General features: G+C 39.7%; 1 protein-coding gene and 1 non-coding gene across 2 annotated transcripts in view; both read right to left on the bottom strand.

Annotated features, from left to right (window-relative positions):
* The window catches only part of M1AP (meiosis 1 associated protein), a 70,729-nt gene extending 53,495 nt beyond the window's left edge, over nt 1-17,234 (bottom strand). The window contains exons 1-2 of the mRNA XM_058683600.1: nt 17,008-17,234; nt 10,715-11,006 (exon numbers count right to left, since the gene is read on the bottom strand). Coding sequence (XP_058539583.1) covers nt 10,715-10,954 — 240 coding nt within the window. The 5' untranslated portion in view covers nt 10,955-11,006; nt 17,008-17,234. The remainder of the gene's footprint in view (nt 1-10,714; nt 11,007-17,007) is intronic.
* Nucleotides 17,235-20,628: 3,394 nt separating this feature from the next.
* LOC131486414 (U6 spliceosomal RNA) lies at nt 20,629-20,731 on the bottom strand. The gene has a single exon (XR_009249323.1). It is a non-coding gene; the product is annotated as a U6 spliceosomal RNA (small nuclear RNA).
* Nucleotides 20,732-22,190: the final 1,459 nt, after the last annotated feature.

Here is a 22,190-nt window from a genome sequence, read left to right as displayed (position 1 = left end):
CTGTAGCAGGAGGCCATGCACCCAATTTATCTAAAAGACATCATTTAGAAACAAGCTAAACAGAAAGTAGGCTAAAACATAACTATGCATTATATCTATATCCCTTGAAAGTGGAATCTGATCTCTCAGGAACTCACTTTGATTCTGGAAGTGATTTTAAAATGCAGGCTTTGCAGAAACATTAATTGTCTAGAATGTGAAGAGCTCATATAGCTTGGCTGAGAAACAGTTTCTGTACATCAAATGTTGATGATAGACTGATGAATTCTACAGAAAGTCTCATATTCTTAGCTCTTTTTCCTCATGAATTGCCTAGGCAACATTCTATACAGCAACAGTGTAAATTGTTTTGACTTGAGTTCCAAATCCAAAAGATTAGGTCAGGGACCTATAGGGAGCTGTTAGATAAAGAGGGAGAAAATAGGTGGTAGGAAGATGAGGCCTGGTGCCTCTGAGCAAATTACCTGCAGTCTGTAATGTGAGCAGTCAAATGTCACACCTCCTCCTCCCCCTTCCTTGGATGGAAACTTTGGGATTACCATTGTGGAAGATTTAAATGTGCTTTAGGAAGTTGCTGAGTTGAAATGTGGTCCAGAGAATCAGGTACTGAAGTTGCCTACAATATTGTTTGGAGTTATTATCTATTGCATCACAAACTCAAGTTCTCTGTCTTAGATGTCTGGGTGGTTTCAAGGTGCAGAGTGGAGACCCTGATTCAGTTAGACGGGCTTTGCACAGAGAGGTGGATGCTGGGATAAATGGGTAAAGACTGATGGATCCTCACTGCATTTCTTTCAGCTTTGTGTAGACTAGTGGTACAAATGTGCCTAGAGGATGTTCTTTTCCTAGATCTAGTACCAGTGTGTTCTCCTTGCTCTAGGCAGTTTAGGATAACTCAGACTGATGTCTCATTGGAAGTCAGATGAAAAAATTAGAATATACTTTAAGTCAGTGATTTTCAAAAATCTTTTTACCAAGTACAACTTTTTATTAAAAATTTACATAGAATCTCTATGCATACATTGCATTTTATCAGCACAAAGATATTTTTAATATCTTAATTTAAAATTTTCTGTATATAATACATGCACCTGGTTCAAAATTTAAGGGTTATAAAATGATATGTGGAAAAAAAATTACCTTTCCACTCTTACCCTTCAGCTAACCAGTGGTTTTTCCTGGAGGTAATCAACATTGCTACCTTGTTGGGTATCTTCCCAGAGATTTTTTCTTTACATGAAAGAAAATATAAAGGATAATTTTCTTCTTACCAAAATAAAAGAAACTATGATAGTCTTTTGTATCTTGATTTTGTTACATAGTATACTTGGACAATCATTTCATTCAATAGATAAAAAGTGTCTTAATTTTTATAGCTACAGAGTGTTCCATTAATGAATGGAACATAATTTTATTTAACCAATTCCCTATTGACATTAGATCACTTTCAATCTTTTGCTACTGCAAACAGTGCTGAAATGATAATACTTAAATCATTTTTTCACATATGAAAATATATCTGTAGGATAAGTTCCTAAAGCAGACTTGCTAGGTTAAAGGGTATGATACTGTCATCAAATTGCCCACCATAGAAATTGTGTTAATTTATACACCCATAAATGGCATGTAAGTGTGCCTGTTTCTTTAAAACCTCATGAATAGTAAGTTATTAACTTAAAAAATATCTCTGGAAATCATACAGGTGAAAAATAATAGCATCTCAATGTACTTTTAACTTTTCCTTTTGTTAAGTGACATTGGACATATTTTGATATGTTGAAGGGCCATCTACATTTCCTTTTCTGAAAACTATCACGTATATCATTTCTCATTTTCTATTGATTATTGATTCTATTACCTTATTGATTATGTAGTACTGTTTGTTTGTTTTTTTGCCAAGCACATATTTTCCATTTTATACAGCTGAATTTTATTAATCTTTTATTTTTGGAATTTGGGGTTTTGTGTTATTGTTAGAAAAGCCTTTCTTCCTTTGATATTTTCCCCCTTGCTCTGTGAGCTAATTATCAACATGTTGCCTCTCAGATCCAATTCACCCTTCAATATACCTCTGCAATAATGGACAGAATCCCTTTAAACATTTCTCCTTACATGGACCATGATGTTAAACATTTGAGTAGAGAGCACTGGAAGACCACTGCAGGAGGAAGACACTTTCCTGCTGAAAGTGATGGGGTGTGAGTACATCTGATAGTGCTCCACACATGGGCCGGAACTTGCAGAACCCTGATGTTACAGACTGAATGTTACATTCCCTTAAAATTCATATATTCAAGCCCTAATTCCCAATGTGGTGGCATTTAAAAGTGAGGCTTTTAGGAGGTAATTAGCTTTAGATGAGGTCATGAGGATGCAGTCTCCATGATGGGATTAGTGCCCTTATAAGAAGAGGAAGGACACCAGAGCTCTCTCTCTTCACATGCATGCACTGAGGAAAGGCCATCTGATCACACAGCAAGTATCTACTGTTTGTAAGGCAGAAGAGGGCTCTCACCAGAACCTGGCCATGTTAGCACCCTGATTTTGGACTTCTAGCCTCCCAGATTTTGAGAAAATAAATGTGTACTGTTTAAGCCATCTAGTCTACAGTATTTTGTTATGACAGCCTGAGCTAAGACACTGGCAACCACCTAGCCGTGGCTTGGTGATCACCTTTCAGCGGTCCTCTTGGCATGGAGCCATGCTTCAGGCCTCCTGCCTGCACTAATGCCCCACTCCATCTTTCACCTCAGAGATCTGTCTCCTGTGACCCTCCCAGTGATGCTGCTCTTTCCACATGGACACTGTCTGCTCTAGGCATCCTGTCATCTCCACTCTGCACACTGTGCACCAGTCATTGATTATAGTTCACCTACACGTGGAGGATTGCAGTAACCATGGACCAGCTCTGGCTTGGGAAAACCAGTGAACTTTTCTGCATCAAGTGAGCTGCAACTATACTCACTCCAACTGGATCCGAATTCCAGCCTTGGGAAAGGAGTCCACTTTTCAAGTTTATCCTTTCTTGAGATCACTCTCTCAGGTCTAAGATACCATAAAAAGTTCTCTTGCATCTTACTGTATAATTTTTTGTTCTATATAAGCCTTTATTGTCCTAATTAGAAATGTTTGTATTTGTTTTAGTTTTTATAACTACATGTTTATATAATTCCCTTATTTCTTTAGTACTATCCATTAATGAACAATGACAAAAATCTTCATTATAAACAATGACAAAATTTATATATTTCCTTTTCTTACTCTTCCCTTCCCTCTCCTGTAGCACTCAATTATAGTTTATTTTATTATCTTTACTGGAATTTACTTTTATACTGTTTGATGTAATATATCCCTATTATTTGCCACTTTTAAATAATTTCATTTGAATGTCAGCTATAAAGAATGAGGAAATAAATGCGATAGCCAAATTAGACCCTATTTGTCCTAAAATTCCACTGTAGATCACACATGATTTAAATAATTCCTTTGTTCTAATGAAAAAATAAAAAGAATTGGTAAGATACTCACTGTAAGGGAATTTTTCTGAAATTCTGCTTTAAGAGGAGATTAATCATTTTGGTCAGATTATTTATATTAAGGGCACAATGGATATAAAAGGAATTCTAATATTTTAATTATGATTCCTCTGTCATTATTCCTTATAAAAGGTTCAGGGTTATTTGATTATACTCAGAAATTAAATATGAGGAGTATATTGAGGTATTCATCTTGGGCAAGATTTCCTACCTCTTTCACCATTATATTTTGAGCTAACTTTGCAGATAGAAAATATTAGATACTTATATAGGTTAGAGACAGAGGATTTAAGGTAACATTTTTCCTTAAACAAAGACCGGATTGTTTTATACATAAGGTAATGATGTTATTCCAGTAATTTTCTTGACCTTTTATCCAGGGTTGAATTTACTGCTTTTTTTGGCAGGATTTTTGCCTTGCAATTTTTCTGAGTTACCAGTCAGGGGTTTTTAGAATAGAAAGGTCTGCCTTTCTTAACGGAGTGATGAAAGGATCATGGGATTTGTCTAGGGCTAAATGTACTGAGGAGTGCCTGAGGCTATAACATAGTCACTTGAGAAAGGGAAAAAGAATCCTTTAACCTTTGGGACATGAGCTCATCTCCCAAAAAGCCTCCTATGCTGGATATATTCCATTTGCCCTTCTAGATCACTCTCTACTTTTATCTACCCCTGTTGCTGGACAGAAGTTGGATAAAGTCAAAAGTGATCACAGGAAAGACATGCACAAGGAAAATGGCACAACAGAGCAACATACATGCCACATGGCTGTAACATCATTATCATTCTCACTGTGTCCCCAGTGTGCTAGGAGGAATATCATTATTGGATTATAGAGAATTATACATTTTGTTTATCCATTCATTAGTTAACAGACATTCTGTTTCCAATTTGGGGCTATTAGGAATAATGCTGCCATGAACATTCATGTAAATGTATTTGTGTGAACATATTTTCATTTCTGTTGGGTAGATTCTAAGGTGGAACTGTTGGGTTATATAGAAGGTGTATATCTAAATTTTTTAAGACATTGACAAACTATATTTTCTAAAGTGGTTGTTATTTTACCTTCCTGTCAGCAATGAATGAGGGTTGTAGTTTCTCTCCATTCTCACCAACACTTGGTATTGCCTGTCAGTATTGCCTGTCTTTTTAAGGATAGACATTCTAGTGAGGATGTAAAATGATCTTTGTTTCTCTTTAGCTTTTTATTTTGAAATAATTATAGATCCACAGAAAGTTGCAAAATTGTACAGAGAGGTCCTGTGTACCCTTCCCCCAGTTTCTTCCAGTGGTTACATATTATATAACTATAGCACAATTTTAAAACCAAGAAACTGACCTTGGTATAATGTTTGAATTGAGTTTTATACCACATTATCACACCTGTAGATTCACATCTTGCTAGAGGTTTGTCAAAGTTCTTGATCATTTTGAAGAATCAGCTGTTTATTTCACCAATTTTCTGTTTTCAATTTCATTCATTTATGTTCTTTACTACTTCCTACCTTCAGCTTGCTTTGGGTTTATTTTGCTACTCCTTTTCTAAGTTTCCTGAGATGGGATCTTATGTTACTGATTTGAAATTTTTCCTTTTCTAATGTAAGCATTTAATGCTATAAATGTCCCTCTCAGCACTGCTTTAGCTGGATTTCACAAATTTTGATGTGTATTTAAATTTTCATGCAATTCAATGTATTTTAAAATTTTCCTTTGACATTCCTTCTTTGATCCATGAGTTATCTAGTTATCTAGAATATCTAGAGTTATTCTGTTTTTTTTGTTTTGTTCATTTATTTTTGAGAGAGAGAGAGAGGCAGAGAGAGAAGGAGGCAGAGAATCCCAAGTAGGCTCCAGGCTGTCAGCACAGAGCTCTATGTGTGGGGCTTGAACTCACAAACCATGAGAACATGGCCTGAGCTGAAATCAAGAGTCAAATGCTTAACCGACTGAGCAACCCAGGTGCCCCTGGAGATTTTACTGTTAAGTTTTTGCTATTAATTAATTAATTCATGAGAGAGAGAGAGAGAGAGAGAGCGAGCGAGCGCATGAGTGAGGGAGAGGGGCAGAGGAACAGAGAGAGAGAATCTTAAGCAGCTTCCATGCTCAGCACAGAGCTTGAGGTGGAGCTGGGTCCCATGACAATGGGGTCATGACCTGAGCATAAATCAGTCAGACACTCAACCGACTGAACCTCCCAGGCACTCCATGTTTCTGTCTAGTTTGATTTTGTCCTGGGCAGTGAACAAACTGTGTATGACTTCAATTCTTTCAAATTTGTTGAAGTTTCTTTTATGGCCAAGGATATGGTCTATTTTGATCAAGTGTTCTGTGGGTGCTTGAAAACAATGTGTATTCCGGTATTGTTGAGTGGAGTAGTCTATAAATGTTGATTAGATCCTATTGGTTAATATTTTTCTACATCCTCATTGACTTTCTTTCTAGTTGTTCCATCAATTGTCAAGAGAAGGACATTCAAAGTCTCCAACTATCATTGTGGATTTGTCTATTTCTTATTTCAGTTCTATTAGTTTTTGTTTCATGTATTTTATAGCTCAATTGCTTAGTGTGTACACACGTGATATTGCTATGTCTTCTTCTTGGTTTGACTCTTTTATCATCATTTAATATTCCTTTCTATACCTGATATTCTTTGGTAAAGTCTACTTTATTTGATATATTAATACAGCCATTTCTGCTTTGCTCTGATTAATGTATCAGGGTGGATCTTTTTTCATCTTTATACTTTCCACCTACTTAAAAAAAAATTTTTTTTTCATGTTTGCTGTTGAGAGAAGAGAAAGAGAAAGAGAAAGAGAAAGAGAAAGAGAAAGAGAAAGAGAAAGAGAGAGAGAGAGTAGAGAGAGAGGGAGACATAGAATCTGAAGCAGGCTCCAGGCTCTGAGATGTCAGCACAGAGCCTGATGTGGGGCTCGATCCCATGGACCGCGATATCATGACATGAGCTTAAGTCAGGCGCTCCACCGACTGAGCCACCCAGGTTCCACAACTTTCCACCTACTTTTATTATAATTGATGTGACTTTGTTATAAATAGGATATATAGTTGGGTCATTTTTCCCCCACTCTGCAAATTTATTTCTTTTAATTGATATATTTAGACTATTTTCATTTAATGTAATTATTGGTATGTTTTAGCCTGCCAATTTTTTGATTTCTTTGTTTCCTCAGTTTTTGTTTCTCTGTTTTATCTATCTTACTGTGGGTTACTTAAATTTTTTAAACATTTTTTTATATTCCCATTTTGATTTACCTTTAGTGCTTGAGTGTTTTTGCATAGATTTTTAAGTGGTTTCTCTGAAGTACTACATTATATACATTCTTTATGTAGAAAGTCTCTTTACTTTCCCGTTTATAATGCAATTGTTTTAAGTATTTCCTCTATATACATTAACACCATATCAGACAATATTGTAAGTTTTTCTTTAACTGTCAAATATAATTTAGAAATCTCAACAGAAAGTCTATTGTATTTATCTGTATTTTATTCTTTCTGTTGTTCTTTCTTCCTTCTGGATATTCCAAGACTCTTTCTTTTATATTTTCTGTTTCAAGGACTTCCTTTAGGCATTCTGTTAAAATAGATCTGCTGATGACAAATTGTCTTAGCTTTCTTTCATCTGAGAATATCTATATTTCTGTTTCATTCCTTAAGGATATTTTCACTGGATACAGAGTTCTGGGTTAACAGTTCTTTTTCTTTTAGCATTTGAAAAATGTGACACTTCCTCTGGCCTCCTTGGTTTCTGTTGAAAAAAACTACTGTTCCTTATTTTTTTCTTTATAAGTAAGATGTCAGTGCTCTTTGAAGAGTTTGCCTTTAGTTTTTATAAGTTTAAATTATGATGTATCTTAGAACAAATTTATTTGCATTTATCCTGTTTGGGGCTCACCAGCTTCTTGAATCTTTAGGTTTATAACTTTTGCCAAATTTGGGAAAATTTCGGTGATTATGTCTTTGAATATTTTTTTTCAGCTCCATCCTTCCCCTTTCCTCTTGAACTCTGATGGCACAAAGGTTAGATCTTTTGTTACAGTCTCACAAGTCCCTGAGGCTTTGTTCATTTTTTAAAGTCTGTTTTCTGTTACTCAGATTGGGTAATTTCTATTTATCTTCATGCTCGTTGATTCTTTTCTCTGTCCTCTCCATTCTGTTGTTGAGACCATCCACTGAAGATTTTTGTTTTTTAAATTTCAGTTACTGTATTTTTCAGTTCTAAAATGTATATTTGGTTCTTCTTCTTTTTTTAAAAGTTTATTTATTTTTTGGGGGGAGAGGAGCAGAGAGAAAGGGACAGAGAGGGGCCTGGAGAGGTCCTAAGCAGGCTCTGCATTGTCAGCATGGAGCCTGATGCAGGGCTCAAACTCACAAACTGTGAGATCATGACCTGAGCCAAAGTTAAGAGTTGGATGCTTAATGGACTGAGCCTCTGAGGTGCCCCTATTTGGTTCTTTATTCTTTTTCTATGGTGAGACTTTCTATTTTTCTATCTGTCCGAGTATGTTCATAACTGCTTGCTGAAGCATTTTTACGATGGCTGCTTCAAAGTCTTTTTCAGCTAATTCCAACATCTGTGTCATCTCAGTGTTGGTGTCTGTTGTATCCTCATTCAAGTTGAGATTTTCCTGGTTCTTGATATAATAAGTGACTTTTTATTGTATTCTGGACATTTTGGGTATTAGAGGACTCTAGATCTTATTTAAACTTTTGCTTTAGCAGCACCCCCACCCCCCACCCTAATACTGTGCTAATGAGGAGAGTGAGGTTTCCACATAATTATTGCCAGGTGGCTTCTGATTACAGCCCAGAAGGGAGGGTGCCTTGTTACTTCTGGGTGAGAGTGGAAGTTCTGGCTTTCTACATGGCTCCCATTGACACCCTGGAATGGGGAAGCTAAATTACCGTCAGATGGGCATATAAGTCCTTGCTTTTCACTAGGTCTTCAGTGCCATCACGCTGCCTTGGAAGCTAAAAGGTACCTCATGTAGAGGCCAGTTTGGGGCAACAGGCTTGAGCAATGGAATGTAGATTTAGGCAAAGGGCCCACAGTGACCCCAACCCTCTGGCTGATTACAGACCAGCCCATCAGGCAACCCACCTCGAAATGTCCATAAGCTCTAACTGACCAATAGGCTACTGAGAACCAGGCACAGTTACCAAAAAGGGGAAAATTCCATAATCCCCATACCTCCTTACCTTCCCATTTAAAAATGTTTATTCATTTTTGAAAGAGAGAGAGACAGAGCACAAGCAGGGGTGGGGCAGAGAGGGGGACAGAGAATCTGAAGCAGGCTCCAGGCTCTGACCGTCATCACAGAGCCCGACAGGGGCTCAAACTCACGAGCTGCAAGATCATGACCTGAGCCAAAGTTGGATGCTCAACCGACTGAGTCACCCAGGCGCTCCCTTACCTTCCCATTTTAAATACAGTCTCCACCCACTGCCTATTGCAGTCTTCCCTTTACTATCCTGCTTGCTGCTCCCTTGTGGTGTATTCAATAAACTTCTATCTCCTTTGTTCTGCCTCTGGTGAATCCTTTCACCAGATCGTCACGCCACATTTGGGGGCCCCCTTCTGATTGAGAGAGACACCACACCTCACTTCTGCTCCCACATGGCCTTCAGTCTACCTCCTCAGACACCACCTCAGTAGGGAGGGAAGAGATGTCCTATTTATGTTGGGTAGGAGGGTGGGAGTCCAGGCTCTAATGTGGTTTCCATAGACCCTAGGGGGAGGAAGTCTTATTCCCTCTAGGTAGGGATAAAACTCGTGATTTTCCATTAGGCGTTCTCTGACTTTCCCAGCAGCAAGGCTACCTCAGGAAAGGGATGCACCAGAACCGCTTAAGTCTTTTACATCCCAGTAATTTATATAGGGGAGAAGGTGAAGATGTGCATTTCTTTGAGGAGGAGGAGGAGAGACAGTTGTCTGTGTATGAAAAAGCTTCATAAAAGCACTGCCCCTGGCCCAGCATTTGCCTTCTTAAATCTCAGGGGATTTTTCACTGGAGTCCTATGGGGAACTGTAGAGAAAATATTTTCATGTTTCTTCACAGTTAGGCTTTCTGAGCAAAGAAAGCTGGAACCCTGGTTAAAGAACAAGTCTTGGAAATTAAAGGGTGATTTACTAGCCAGAGACTTCTGAAGACATTTAGACCTGTTTCCCTGTGTTTACATTTCAAAGGGGGATAAAAGGGGTCAGTTGCTTACATTCCAAAGGACTGTAAATCCCAAGGTTTCTCTCCCTCTCTGGAGTGGAGGAGGGCAAGATGTGGTTTATTTACACTCTCAGATTAATAATTTTGGAGTTCCTCTTCTGTAGTATAAACTGTGGTTTCTCTCTCGATTGGATAGGGCCCCCCAAATGTGGGGTGGCAGTGGAGTGGAAGCCAGTGGTGCAGGAGGTGAAGGGATTCACCAGGGGCAGAAGTTTACTGCAAGGGAACAGCAGGCAAGACAGCAAAGGAGAGACTGCAATGAGGCAGTGGGTGGGGGCTGTATTTAAAAGGGGATGGTAAGGAGGTGTGAGGATATATGGAATTTTCCGTTTGGTAACTGTGCCTGGTTCTTTTTTTTTTTTTTTTTTTTTTAAAAATTAATTAATTTATTTTTGAGAGAAAGAGAGAGAGCACAAGTGGGGAAGGGGCAAAAAGAGAGGGAGACACAGAATATGAAGCAGGTTCCAGGCTCTGAGCTGTCAGCACAGAGCCCGACACGGTGCTCAAACCTGAGAACCTCATGACCTGAGCTGCAGTTGGATGCTTAACAGACTGAACCACCCAGGCACCCCATTAAAAAAATGTTTTAAAATTTATTTTTATTTTTTTCTGGTTCTAAGTAGTCCATTGATCAGTTAAGACTTATGGATATTTTGAGGTGGGTTGCCTGATGGGCCTGTACACTGTATTCAGCCAGGTGGTTGTTGTGGGCTCTTCTGCCTTGATCAAATTTCCATGCTGAAACCTATTGTCTAAAAGTGGCCTCTACATAAACCCCTCATGTGCAGGATGACATCTGGCTCTCCCTGTGTTGCCTGTGGGGTACTGGGTGTGAGGAATGGGCACAGTTACTGCTTTAAGTCATAATAACTGTGATCTCTGTTCCAGAAACCTCATAGTTGTTTTCAGGATAAAATGATCAAATATAGATATACTCACCACAAAGGGAAGGATACATTCATGCTGATTTTGTACCATGTATAAGCTGAAGAGGGACATGCGGCTGGGGCCCATCAAGCTGCAGGCTAGACAGAAAAAGTTCTGCAGAGCCTCACAGAGGTTGGAGCAGATGTGAGCCCAGGACGGTAGAGCAATATGCACAATGAGAAGCCTTGGAGGTTGCTGGTAAATCTGCGTGGGAGTGGAGGGCCCTTTACCAGTACTTCGCCCATGATACATGCCAACCAGACCAGAGGTGGAACTGCAGTCACTACCTGGATGTTCTCTGTACCTATAGGGAAGGAAAGAGAAATCACTGCCTTTCATAAAACTGAATTATATGCTTGGTTGAAATGATGAACATAGTCCTAGAGGACTAAATCCAGAAAGGAGTCAGACTGGGGATTAAGTCAAGTTTCTCTAGGCTATCCCATGTTAACTCCCAAGGGATCTAGATGTTTACCTATAACGTAAGGCTGAGACTGCTTACAGATGCTGAGTGGAACTAAACAAAAAGTGACACAAAAGCCAAATTTCAGTCTTAAAGTAAGCTACCTGCCCTCATAAACTTTATTTATGTATCGGCATTTATTGTTCTATTTTTTACAATTTGTTTCTATGACTGCCTCTCCCAATACATTGTGAGATTCCCAAGGGGGAAGAACCGGACTTGCCAACTTGATCTATCAGTGTTTAGCAGTGTTTATTTGGTATGTAGGATCTTTCTTTCTTTCTTTCTTTCTTTCTTTCTTTCTTTCTTTCTTTCTTTCTTTCTTTCTTTCCTTTCTTTCTTTCTTTCTTTCTTTCTTTCTTTCTTTCTTTCTTTCTTTCTTTCTTTCTTTCTTTCTCTTTCTTTCTTTCTTTCTTTCTTTCTTTCTTTCTTTCTTTCTTTCTTTCTTTCTTTCTTTCTTTCTTTCTTTCCTTCCTTCCTTCCTTCCTTCCTTCCTTCCTTCCTTCCTTCCTTCCTTATTTTTGAAACAGAGAGAGAGAGAGTGCAAGAGAGCAAGCACAAGTTGGGGAGGGGCAGAAAGAAAGGCAGACACAGAATCTGAAACAGGCTCCAGTCTCTGAGCTGTCAGCAGAGAGCCTGACGCGGGGCTCGAACTCAAAGCTGTGAGATCATGACATAAGCTGAAGTCAGACACTTAACCAACTGAGCCACCCAGGCATGCCCAAATATCATTCTTAATGGTGATATTGAAAGCTTTCTATCTGACTAGGAGACTGCTAACACCACTTCAACACTGTAGTGAAGGCAGCAGTAAGGCAAGATAAATAAATATGACACATTGCAGTGGAAGAAATAAAACTGTTATTATTTGTAAATGACAGGATTGTGTATATGGAAAATCTAAAAGAATTTATAATTTTATAGTTTCTCCCAAAAGGTCTCATCTTTTGTTAAATTTTATTCTTAGAGATCTTATTTTTTTAATGTTAACTTATATGACATCTTTTTAAATTTAATTGTTAGTTTATTGCTAATATATAGAAATAAAGTTGATTTTTGTACATTGATTTTGTATTTAACAACCCAGCTGCACTCTCTAATTACAATAACTTATTTGTAAATCCTTTTGGATTTTTTGTCCACAATCATATAATCTGTGAATAATGACAGGCACTGGGATACATGAACAAAGTCAGATCATAACAGCAAAAGGCTATTCGTGACAGTCTTATTCATAATTGGTGCAAACTGCAAACAACACAAATGTCAATCAACATTAGAATGGATAAATTCTTATATCATCACACATGTAGCATGAAAATGAATGAAATAGTTACACACAACAGGGATGATTCCAAGAAACAAAATATAAGCAGCAAGACACAAAGAATACATATAGTACAAATCTGTCTACATAGATTTTATTTTATTTTGAGAGAGAGGCATGAGAGCACATGAAAGCAGGGGAAGGGCAGAAGGAGAGGGAGAGAGAATCTTTTTTTTTTTTTCTTCATCAGGAAGATTTTATTTCATTTTTTATTTAAAAATTTTAAAAAATGTTTATTTACTTTTAAGAGAGAAAGAGAGACAGAGTACAAGTGGGGAAGGAGCATAGAGAGAAGGAGACACAGAATCAGAAGCAGGCTCCAGGTTCTGAGCTGTCAGCACAGAGCCTGATGTAGGGCTTGAACTCACAGACTGAGAGATCATGACCTGAGCTGAAGTCAGAAGCTTACCTAACTGAGCCACCCAGGTGCCCCTATTTTTAAATGTTTAATTTTTTTTTCATTCACCACTGAATTCTCCCCCTGCCCCTTTTTTTTTTTTTTAATATAAATTTTAGTTAGTCAACATACAGCACAATATTGGTTTCAGGAGTAAAATTCAGCGATTCATCACTTACATACAACATCCAGTACTCATCACAAGTGCCCTCCTTAGTACCCATCACCATCTAGCCCATCTTTCACCCACCTCCCTCCATCAACCCATAGCTTGTTCTCTATCGTTAGGAGTGCGAGACAGAATCTTAAGCAGGCTCCTTACCCAGCACAGAGCCCAGTGAGGGTCTAGATCTCACAACTGTGAGATCACAACTTGAGCTGATATCAAGAGTTAGACACTCAACCAACTGAGCCACCCAGGCACCCCTACACAGATTAAAAAAATAAGCACAAATAGCTATATTGTTTAGGGATGTGTACATAATGGCTAAATTATTCTTAAAAATCAAGGAAATGACTATCATCAAATTAGGGTAGTGATTTTCTCTAGAAAGGAAGGGGGGCATTATGATTAGAAGGGACAAAAGGGGCGGTCTGGGGCATTAGCAATGTTCTATTTCCTGACCTTTAAAATAAAATTTACATTTATTTATTTTTGAGAGACAGAGAGACAGAGCACAAGTGGGGAGCGGCAGAGGAGGAGACAGAATCTGAAGCACGCTCTAGGCTCTGAGCTGTCAGCATAGAGCCCAACGTGGGGCTCAAACTCAGAAACCATGAGATCATAACCTGAGCTGAAGTCGGACACTCAACCAACTGAGCCACCCAGGCACCCCTATTTCCTGAACTTTATTGTGGTTACATGGGTGCTCACTTTATAATTATTAAGCTGTATTTTTCATGTTTTATGAAATGTTCTCTCTATATGTTATATTTAATAATAAAAATATTTCAAAAAGAGTATTAGGAAAATCATAAAAGAAAATATTTTTTAGATTAAAAAAATATGTTCCCTTCTTGGGGAGCTAAAATAATTCCATATAATTGTCTGTTAGCTAAAGAATGCAGGGAATATAAAAACTTCTTTGATGTCCCCAGGTCCAAGAGAAATATCCTATTATTTATGATAATTTTCAGAAACACTTTGGAATTTATGATCTTTAAAAATGATCTAATAGTACATAGATAAATGTGTTCCCCAAAATCAATCTGTGAATTTATTCCTCTTCAATCTTTCCTTTTTGGTTAGTGGAACTCAGCGTTTGTTCAATAATTTTTTACTGAGTTCCAATTATGTGCCGAGGACAGCTGAACAAATAAGTGAATGAATATGCTAATCTATTAAAAATAATCTTGAACTAGAAATCCAAATCAATGACTAATGTATTCAGCAAGAAAGCAAATATTGTAATATATTTTAACTGTACTTTTAAATTAAGTGCATGAAACCAACGTAATGCTGAATTTGAAACTAACACACAGATTCATATAGACAGGCACCCAGACAGAGGCCTTATTTAATGCAGAATGAGCTTCCACTCCCTCTCTCCATCCTCCTTCACATTTGAAACTCTTGTCATTTTAGAGTATGGGCAGTTCTAAGTTTGGATGGTTCTAATATATACAAATATCTTGCTAGAGTTTAGTTCATTAACACCAGTCCCTCATTAACACAGCTCAAATTTCAGTTACTGTGGAATATTAACTGTGAGTACTTACATGAAACATAAATCACAGCTAGCTCTTCAGTCCACAAATCACTACATAAATAACAGATGCTTATCATGATCAGTGATCAATTATGTCACTTCTTTCAAGGTCTGTCAGTGACTAGTCACTGCAGATCACTTATTTGGTTTAAGCGCAAACAACAAAGCGTGTAGTTGTTTTACCTCCTTGTCTGCTAGTGATAAACCCATGTAACATTCTACAAAAATGGATAACTGAAAGAGGGAATTGGCTAAAATTGGCCATTTCAAGATGAAAGTGTAGCGAAGAAACGATATGTGGTAATGCTAAAAAGTGAAAGTGGGATAGAACATAAATGGACTTCTAGAAGAAAAAGCTGGCTGTAACAATGCTGACAATGCCACCATTTGATAGACTGTAGATAAGCAGCTAGAGGATCTTAGCGAAGGTGAACCTAACCTAACATAAATGGGGAAGTGGTTGTGACAAAAAGTGTGAAGACAGCCCAGAGAAAGTGCCACCAGCAAAAAACTGCATATTAAAGGATCTCTTGGAGATCCTTGGAAAGCCCAAGGGATATAATGTTGAAAGTTGATCCAAGCATAGAAAGGAGTATGACAATTAGCTAAGGCATAAAGAAGATGCGTGCTGGATCATAAGTTGTACAATGACGAGAAGACAAGCACAAGCACTGTTCAAACTATTCTTGCTTAAGTTTTTTATTTACAAAGAAATAGAAGACTCTGATATTCAAGGTTTCTAATGTTTTAAATTACAGTGTCTAAATAGGTACTAGCCTTACTATTTTTCATTTCCCACTTAGAGCTGATGGTAAAAGAGATTTTAACATTCTGACAATTTTGAGAGGTCCTGGAACAAATTTAATTTTTCCCCATTGATGATTAAGATTACTTTGAACAGTTTCAGCTTGCACGGTCATTTTTAAATCCCACGCTTATGTGCAATTCCAAGACTGTCTTTTATTTTTTTTTTTTTTTAAATTTTTTTTTTTTTTTTTTCAACGTTTTTTATTTATTTTTGGGACAGAGAGAGAGACAGAGCATGAACGGGGGAGGGGCAGAGAGAGAGGGAGACACAGAATCGGAAACAGGCTCCAGGCTCCGAGCCATCAGCCCAGAGCCTGACGCGGGGCTCGAACTCACGGACCGCGAGATCGTGACCTGGCTGAAGTCGGACGCTTAACCGACTGCGCCACCCAGGCGCCCCAAGACTGTCTTTTAAATGAGGTAAGAGGCAGCTCTCTTCCCTATATTCTCAAACATGATCAATGAATGCTCTGATGTATCTGGGCATAGTTGTAAGCAGGATCTGACAATTTCTGATCCTGTACTCTCCACTTTTGTCAAAACACCCACTTGTTGGGGTCTCCCTGCAAACTGGTTTAACCTGGAACTATACTCGGCCTTGAACCACCAAAAGCATCAAGTTACTCCCTTACTAAAAACCCTTCAATAGCTTCCAATTACACTTGGAACAAAATCCCAAATCCTTATCCTGGCCCCGAAGTTCTGCATGTATCTCCTTCCCAACTCTCCATCCTCAGCCATGCCATCCCCTGTCCAACCTCCTCCCACCCTTCTCTGTCCCTGAGGTACCTTTCAGGTCCACAAACACTTGGGCCTTTCATTCCTTCAGCTGCTTAAGTTCTTTACCATCACTACCCTCCTTAACCTGACTCATTCTTTAGGTCTCAGGCTTTAGGTCTTAATAGGTTAGGGCCTCTTTACGTGCCCTCACTCACAAAAGCACCTATACCATGTCGGTAGAGCCCTTAGGACACTGTGTGTGATAAACTATTTAATGGTTCTTCCTCCCGCAGGGCTGCATTAAAAATGTCGTGGATCCTAAGCACTTTTGCCTTCGTGAGCCCCTACCTCATTAAAAAAAATTTAATAAAATAATAATAATTAATAGATTTTCGGGGGCCCTAAAATTTTCATTTTTCTTTTGTTGTAAGAAAAAAAAAATCAAAACATTTTCTTTGAACCTGAGGGGTCGTTGTTTTCCTGACTTTCCCAAAAGTTAGAAAACCGTCGTAGCCCTCCGCCCCCAAAGCGTCGAGGGCCCTGGACACCGCGCCTACAGTGTCTGGCGGACTGGCCACCCATCCCCCAGGGCCCGGGAGGGCCAGCCAAGGACACGCGGCGTCAAGGATCTCAGACACGTGCGCGGAGGGACGAGAACCCGCGGTGGTTGAGGATCGGTGGGCGTCAGTGTTGCCCAGGCCTGGTCCGCCAACACCGCCCTGAGGGCGCCCGAGCTCGGCCCAAGCCCACCCTGTGAGGCGCTGCCGGCCGCTCTCTCTCGGGGCCATCCTCCAGCTTAGGCCCTCGGCCCTCCACCTGCCCTGAGGCGGGGAGAAAGTGCGGTATTCCCCCCTTGTTTTGGGAAGGCGAAGACCCCATTACCTGCTCCTCTAGGCTCTCGGCGTGCGCCTGCGCCGTCGAAAGCGCCTGCGTCCGGCAGGCTGCGGCTGCGCAGGACTGCTCACTGAGCGCACCGCCTCAGGGGCCGTCTCAGGGTCTACCTCAGGGCCACAGTCTCCGAGCCCCCGGGCGCCAGGGAAATGGCCCTATTTTGGCCCTGAGGTAGAGTTTTGGATCTCTCTTTGAGAGTATCATGCTAAACTTGACACTTCTTCGGTAGTTAAACCCCACCCCCAATTAAACATTCCAGTAACACCTACCCCCCCGCCCCCCCCCCCCCCCGCAATGAAACATTCCAGGGGGCACGGCCATTGTGTCCTTAGCTTTAACCTTTCTCTTCCACATCATTCATTCACTTATTCAGTTGGTCACTCTTTTATTCAATAAATATTTGTTGAGGGCACACTATGTGCCAGGCACTGTGCTAGGATTGGGGTACACTGGACACACAATGGTCCCCTGCCCTCATGGAAGTTAGAGTTTAGTTTACCTTCAAGAAGTCCTTTCAAGTCTTCAAACCTCTACATCCCAAGAGGGTCTGCCCCTCTCTACTCATGCTCATTCTCATTTGCTTGCTGATGATTCCTATAGTCTCTTTGCCAAAATCCAGTTGAGATAGGATCATTTGGCTGATCCGGGTCTTCAACCCTGGTTGAAGGAATTCCTCTCTGAATTAGCCCACAGGAGAGGAAAAAATAATGCTAGTACCAAACCAGAAATGGACAAGCGCTTTCTCCTGTTTCCCTGTTTATTATTGTCATCTCCTTCCACCCCTCACTCAGTTCATTGCCTGCTATGCAGGTTGGGGGAGGGGAAATCAGTTTACCAATGAGTGATTCAGGACGAGTTAGAACCAATAGGAAAAGAACCACCTGCCTATGTTTTAGTCCTACAACACCAATTTTTGGTCCCCTCAACTGCTCCTCAGAGTAAAACCAGAAATACTTAATCCAGGCTCCCAGGTGTAATCTGATCAATAGACTTCCTGTGATTCAATGTAAAGTGTAGCTTCTCAACATGTCTTCTTTCTCACATACTCCAAATTAGTCTTTCTGTCTTTAATTTCCAGATTATTCTATACATTGATGCTAGAATTATCCTAGTAAAAATATATTTGATGACATCATTCTTTGGCTCAAACATAGTTTTGTTTTTGTTTTTTGTTTTGCTTTGTTTGGGTTACAAAGGCTGTTATAACTGACTCCACTTACCTTATCAGGCTCAACTCAAACAATATCCTTACACTGATTGCAAATCACATCACCTATTGCTCCCAGCTACAGTAAATTTCTCTGTTTCTCTATAAATTGTTTTATCTATCTGGAGTAGCATTTATTAGATAATGTGCCAAAGACTGTGCTAGATGTGGGGGAATATGATGTGATTTCCCCAAGATTCTACTAAACTCTGAGGGTGACAACCTGCATGAAGAAAGCAACCTGCATGTTTTAAACTACAGGGAGGGCAACTGGCCAAAGGCATAGATACTGTCTTAGAAATCCACTGTCATATTTGTGAAGACCACAGGCTGTTCCTAGCCAATGCCTGAGTGTGGTCGGGATACTAAGGAAGACTTGATCCTGGGAGGCACAGGATGCTTCATTCCCTCTCTTCTTCACCTAGGGTTAGACTTGCAACACATCTGACTGCTCTTGAAGCCTTTCCCAGCCCTTTCCCTTTTCCCTCACAGGTGTTTCCCTGGTAAAATCCTTGTACATTTAATCTCATCTTGGTGTCTGCTTCTCAGAGGACCTAGACTAACTCATGAATATTTGAACAAGTAATTTCAGACAATAAAATAAACACGAACAAAGATAAAAAGCATTTACCAAATATTTATTGGCTGCCTACTATATACCAGACACTGTGCTAGGATCTGAGAATACAATAATCTTTGCCCTCCTGGGGCTTAAAGCCTATGAGGGACAGACAAGTACTTAGGCAATGGGCAATGTGGTGTGATATGGGCTATGGCAAGGGAAGTACAAGGTTATGGGAACATATAGGAAAAGCACAGACTTGGAGAATTGGGAATGCTTCCTAGAGAATGGGATTATCACTCTGAGCTTAATCAATAGAGTGAATAGGAGTTAGCCAAATAAGGGACATGGAGAATATTCCATGTAGAGGGAATTCTTAAGAGGCTCAACCAGTCCAGAGCACAGCATGTGGAAGAGGTAGGCAAGAGGCCAGAATACAAAAGGCCCTGTGGACTATATTAAGGATTTTGGATTTCATCCCATAGCGAAGGTATGGTGAGGAACTGGACTGATGTGTTTTTTTTTTTTTTAACGTTTTATTTATTTTTGAGACAGAGAGAGACAGAGCATGAACGGGGGAGGGGCAGAGAGAGAGGGAGACACAGAATCGGAAGCAGGCTCCAGGCTCTGAGCCATCAGCCCAGAGCCCGACGCGGGGCTCGAACTCACGGACCGCGAGATCGTGACCTGAGCTGAAGTCAGACGCTTAACCGACTGAGCCACCCAGGCGCCCCTGGACTGATGTGTTTTAAGCAAAGGAGTGATCTGATTTGTGTACTGGAGAGAAAATTCTATCTTCCCTGAAGGGAATGGATTGGGGGCTGGAGTTGGGGTGGTGGTACCTGGTGATGGAAGCAGGACAGGAGTAAGAAGTAGACCATGCAAGAGATGATGGCAGCTTGAATAAGGGTGTTAGTAGGGGGATGCGAAGATGTGGAGGAGATATTTAGGAGTTAAAATGAATAGGTCTTCATGAGTAATTGGATTGATTAGGAGGAATCCAGAATGACAGAGCCTAGAACATAGTAGGCGTTCAGCGAATACTTATTGAAGAATGAGTGCAAATTTTCTGGCTTGGATAGCTGGAAAGATAGTGGTGCTATATACAGATATAAAAAAACATTGGTTCTACCGTCTTACCCAGTTACCCAGGCTGGTGTGGGAGTGAGGATGACAGTTCTGTTTTGGACATGTTGAAAGCAAGGTGCCTGTGGTACACTGAGTGGAGATGTTCAACAGCCAGTTAGATATATGTGTCAGAAACTGAAGAGAAAAATATGAGTTGGAGATGTAGATTTAAGGAATAGATATTGATTAAGTTAGTATGAGTCAGTCAGCTTAGAGCAGCGATTTTTCTCAAAGTGGGGATCTCAATCTATTAATAGGTAGTAAAATCAATTTAGTGGGCTGCAACCAGCATTTAAAAAAATGAAAGATAATAAAGTGCAATCCCATAGAAAATATCAGGGTTTAGCTCCTGAATTAAAGAAATATAGTGAAAGTATGACTTTGTGAAAGTTTACTTCACTACTACAAAAGTATTTAAATATGACTAGGTTGCAATGTAAAAAAGAACTTCGTATTGTGTGTTGCTGCCACAAAAATGGAAAGAGTTCTTTGAAAACAAACAAAAGACAAAAAAATCAATATTTAAACCATGTTCAGAGAAGGGCTAAGGTCTAGGTTAGATTATTGGGGAGCAGCTAGGGAGAGGCATATATCAGTGCCAAAGGAAGTAGCACAGAGGAGGGTCCTGTTGTGTTGAGGCTGGTGTATTAGAAAAAAAGTTTCAGAGAGAAGACTTGAAGTATCAATCTTCAGTGTCTATTTTCCCTTTTAGACTAAGCAATTTGAATCCAGGATCCATGTTTTGCATGTCACCCTTGTGCAGGGGCCATGCTAATCTCTGTATTGTTCCAATTTTAGTATCTGTGCTGCCAAAGCAGGCAGCAGGAATCATATTTTAATAATATTTATCTATGTTACTTAATAAAATGCCTAGCACATCATAGGTCCTCAATAACCACTGAATAAATAAAACAGAATTTGCACCTTAGAGAGGTTACCCTGATGATAATTTGGAAAGAGATTGGAGGCCGGTTTTTTTTTTTTTTTAATGAAACTATTGCATAGTCTAGGTGAGCAATAATAAAGTCCTGAATTATGATAATAATTGAAAGAAAATGACAAATTTAAGTTATTTATGATTCATTAGTGTAAGTTATCAGGACAAGAATGACTGCTTACATTTGGACATGGTAGACAACCTCGAGGATGGTCCACTGAAGTTCTTGTATTCCATCCTTGTGTTATCCCTCCCCACAGTGCATGAGGATTGGCCTGTGTGACCGACAGAATATGGCAGAAGTTATATTTTTACTTCTGAGGCTAGATTATAGAAGACATTGTGGCTTTCACCTTGGTTTTTGGGATTACTAGCTCTAAAGAAGTAATACTATATTGTGAGGACATCCCAGCAACCCATGGAGAGGTCCATATGGAAAAGAATTGAGACTTACTACCAATAGCCAGCATCAACCTGCCAGGCATGAAATTAAGCCATCCCAGAAGTGGATCGTCCAGCCCTAGCCAAGCATTCAGATGACTGGTGGCTTCATCCAATATCATGACTATAAACTCATGAGAGACTGGGAGCTAGACAACCCAGCTAAACTACTTCTGAATTCCTGACACACAGAGATAATAAATGTTTATTGTTGTTTTAAGCCACTCAATTTTGATGTTAATTTGTTACATCTGGTATGCAGCCTAGATAACTAAGCAATGGGGAATATAAGAGAAGAAAGCAAAGATTACCTACAAGGCTATAAATTGGAGGACTAAGTGCTTGATGAAGGAGCAGGGAGGGTGGGATGATGGAGACAGTGAGTTATTTTCAGGTCCTGTGTTTGTCTTGTATGTAGGATTTCCTAGTGGACATATCCAGAGTCTTTGCCCCCCTGACTCTCAAAGGCCTACTACTTATCCTTGAACACTCAGTTCAAATGTCATTTCTGTGAAACCTTCTTGATTTTCTCAGGCAAAACCTAACTTTTATGAGCATTTATTGCACATTTTTATGCAAACATAAATCACTTTGCCTTGCAATGATCTATTTGCAGTTATTGGTTAAATGCTTGCTAAAATAATAATTTTGAGAAATTTGGTGTGTTTACCCATTACACACATATTGTCCCTGGTAGTACAGATATGGGCATTTAAGCTTTTGGAACTCACTGAGCAAACCAGCCATTGGAGGACCTGGAGCCGCACCTCCAGCCCGGTTCCGAAGTAGAACTCCCACCTAGACCTAGGTCTAGCTCCTCCTGTACCTGGGTTGGGCTTCTCCGCTCCTTAGCTCCGCCTCCACCCAATTCCGATTGGCTGGAGGAGGAAATCGGCCCG

The sequence above is a fragment of the Neofelis nebulosa genome, chromosome 9, assembly GCF_028018385.1.
Source record: "Neofelis nebulosa isolate mNeoNeb1 chromosome 9, mNeoNeb1.pri, whole genome shotgun sequence".
Classification (NCBI taxonomy): domain Eukaryota; kingdom Metazoa; phylum Chordata; class Mammalia; order Carnivora; family Felidae; genus Neofelis; species Neofelis nebulosa.
The sequence above is the reverse complement of the archived record's forward strand: the minus strand, read 5'-3'. Positions and strand labels throughout refer to the sequence as shown.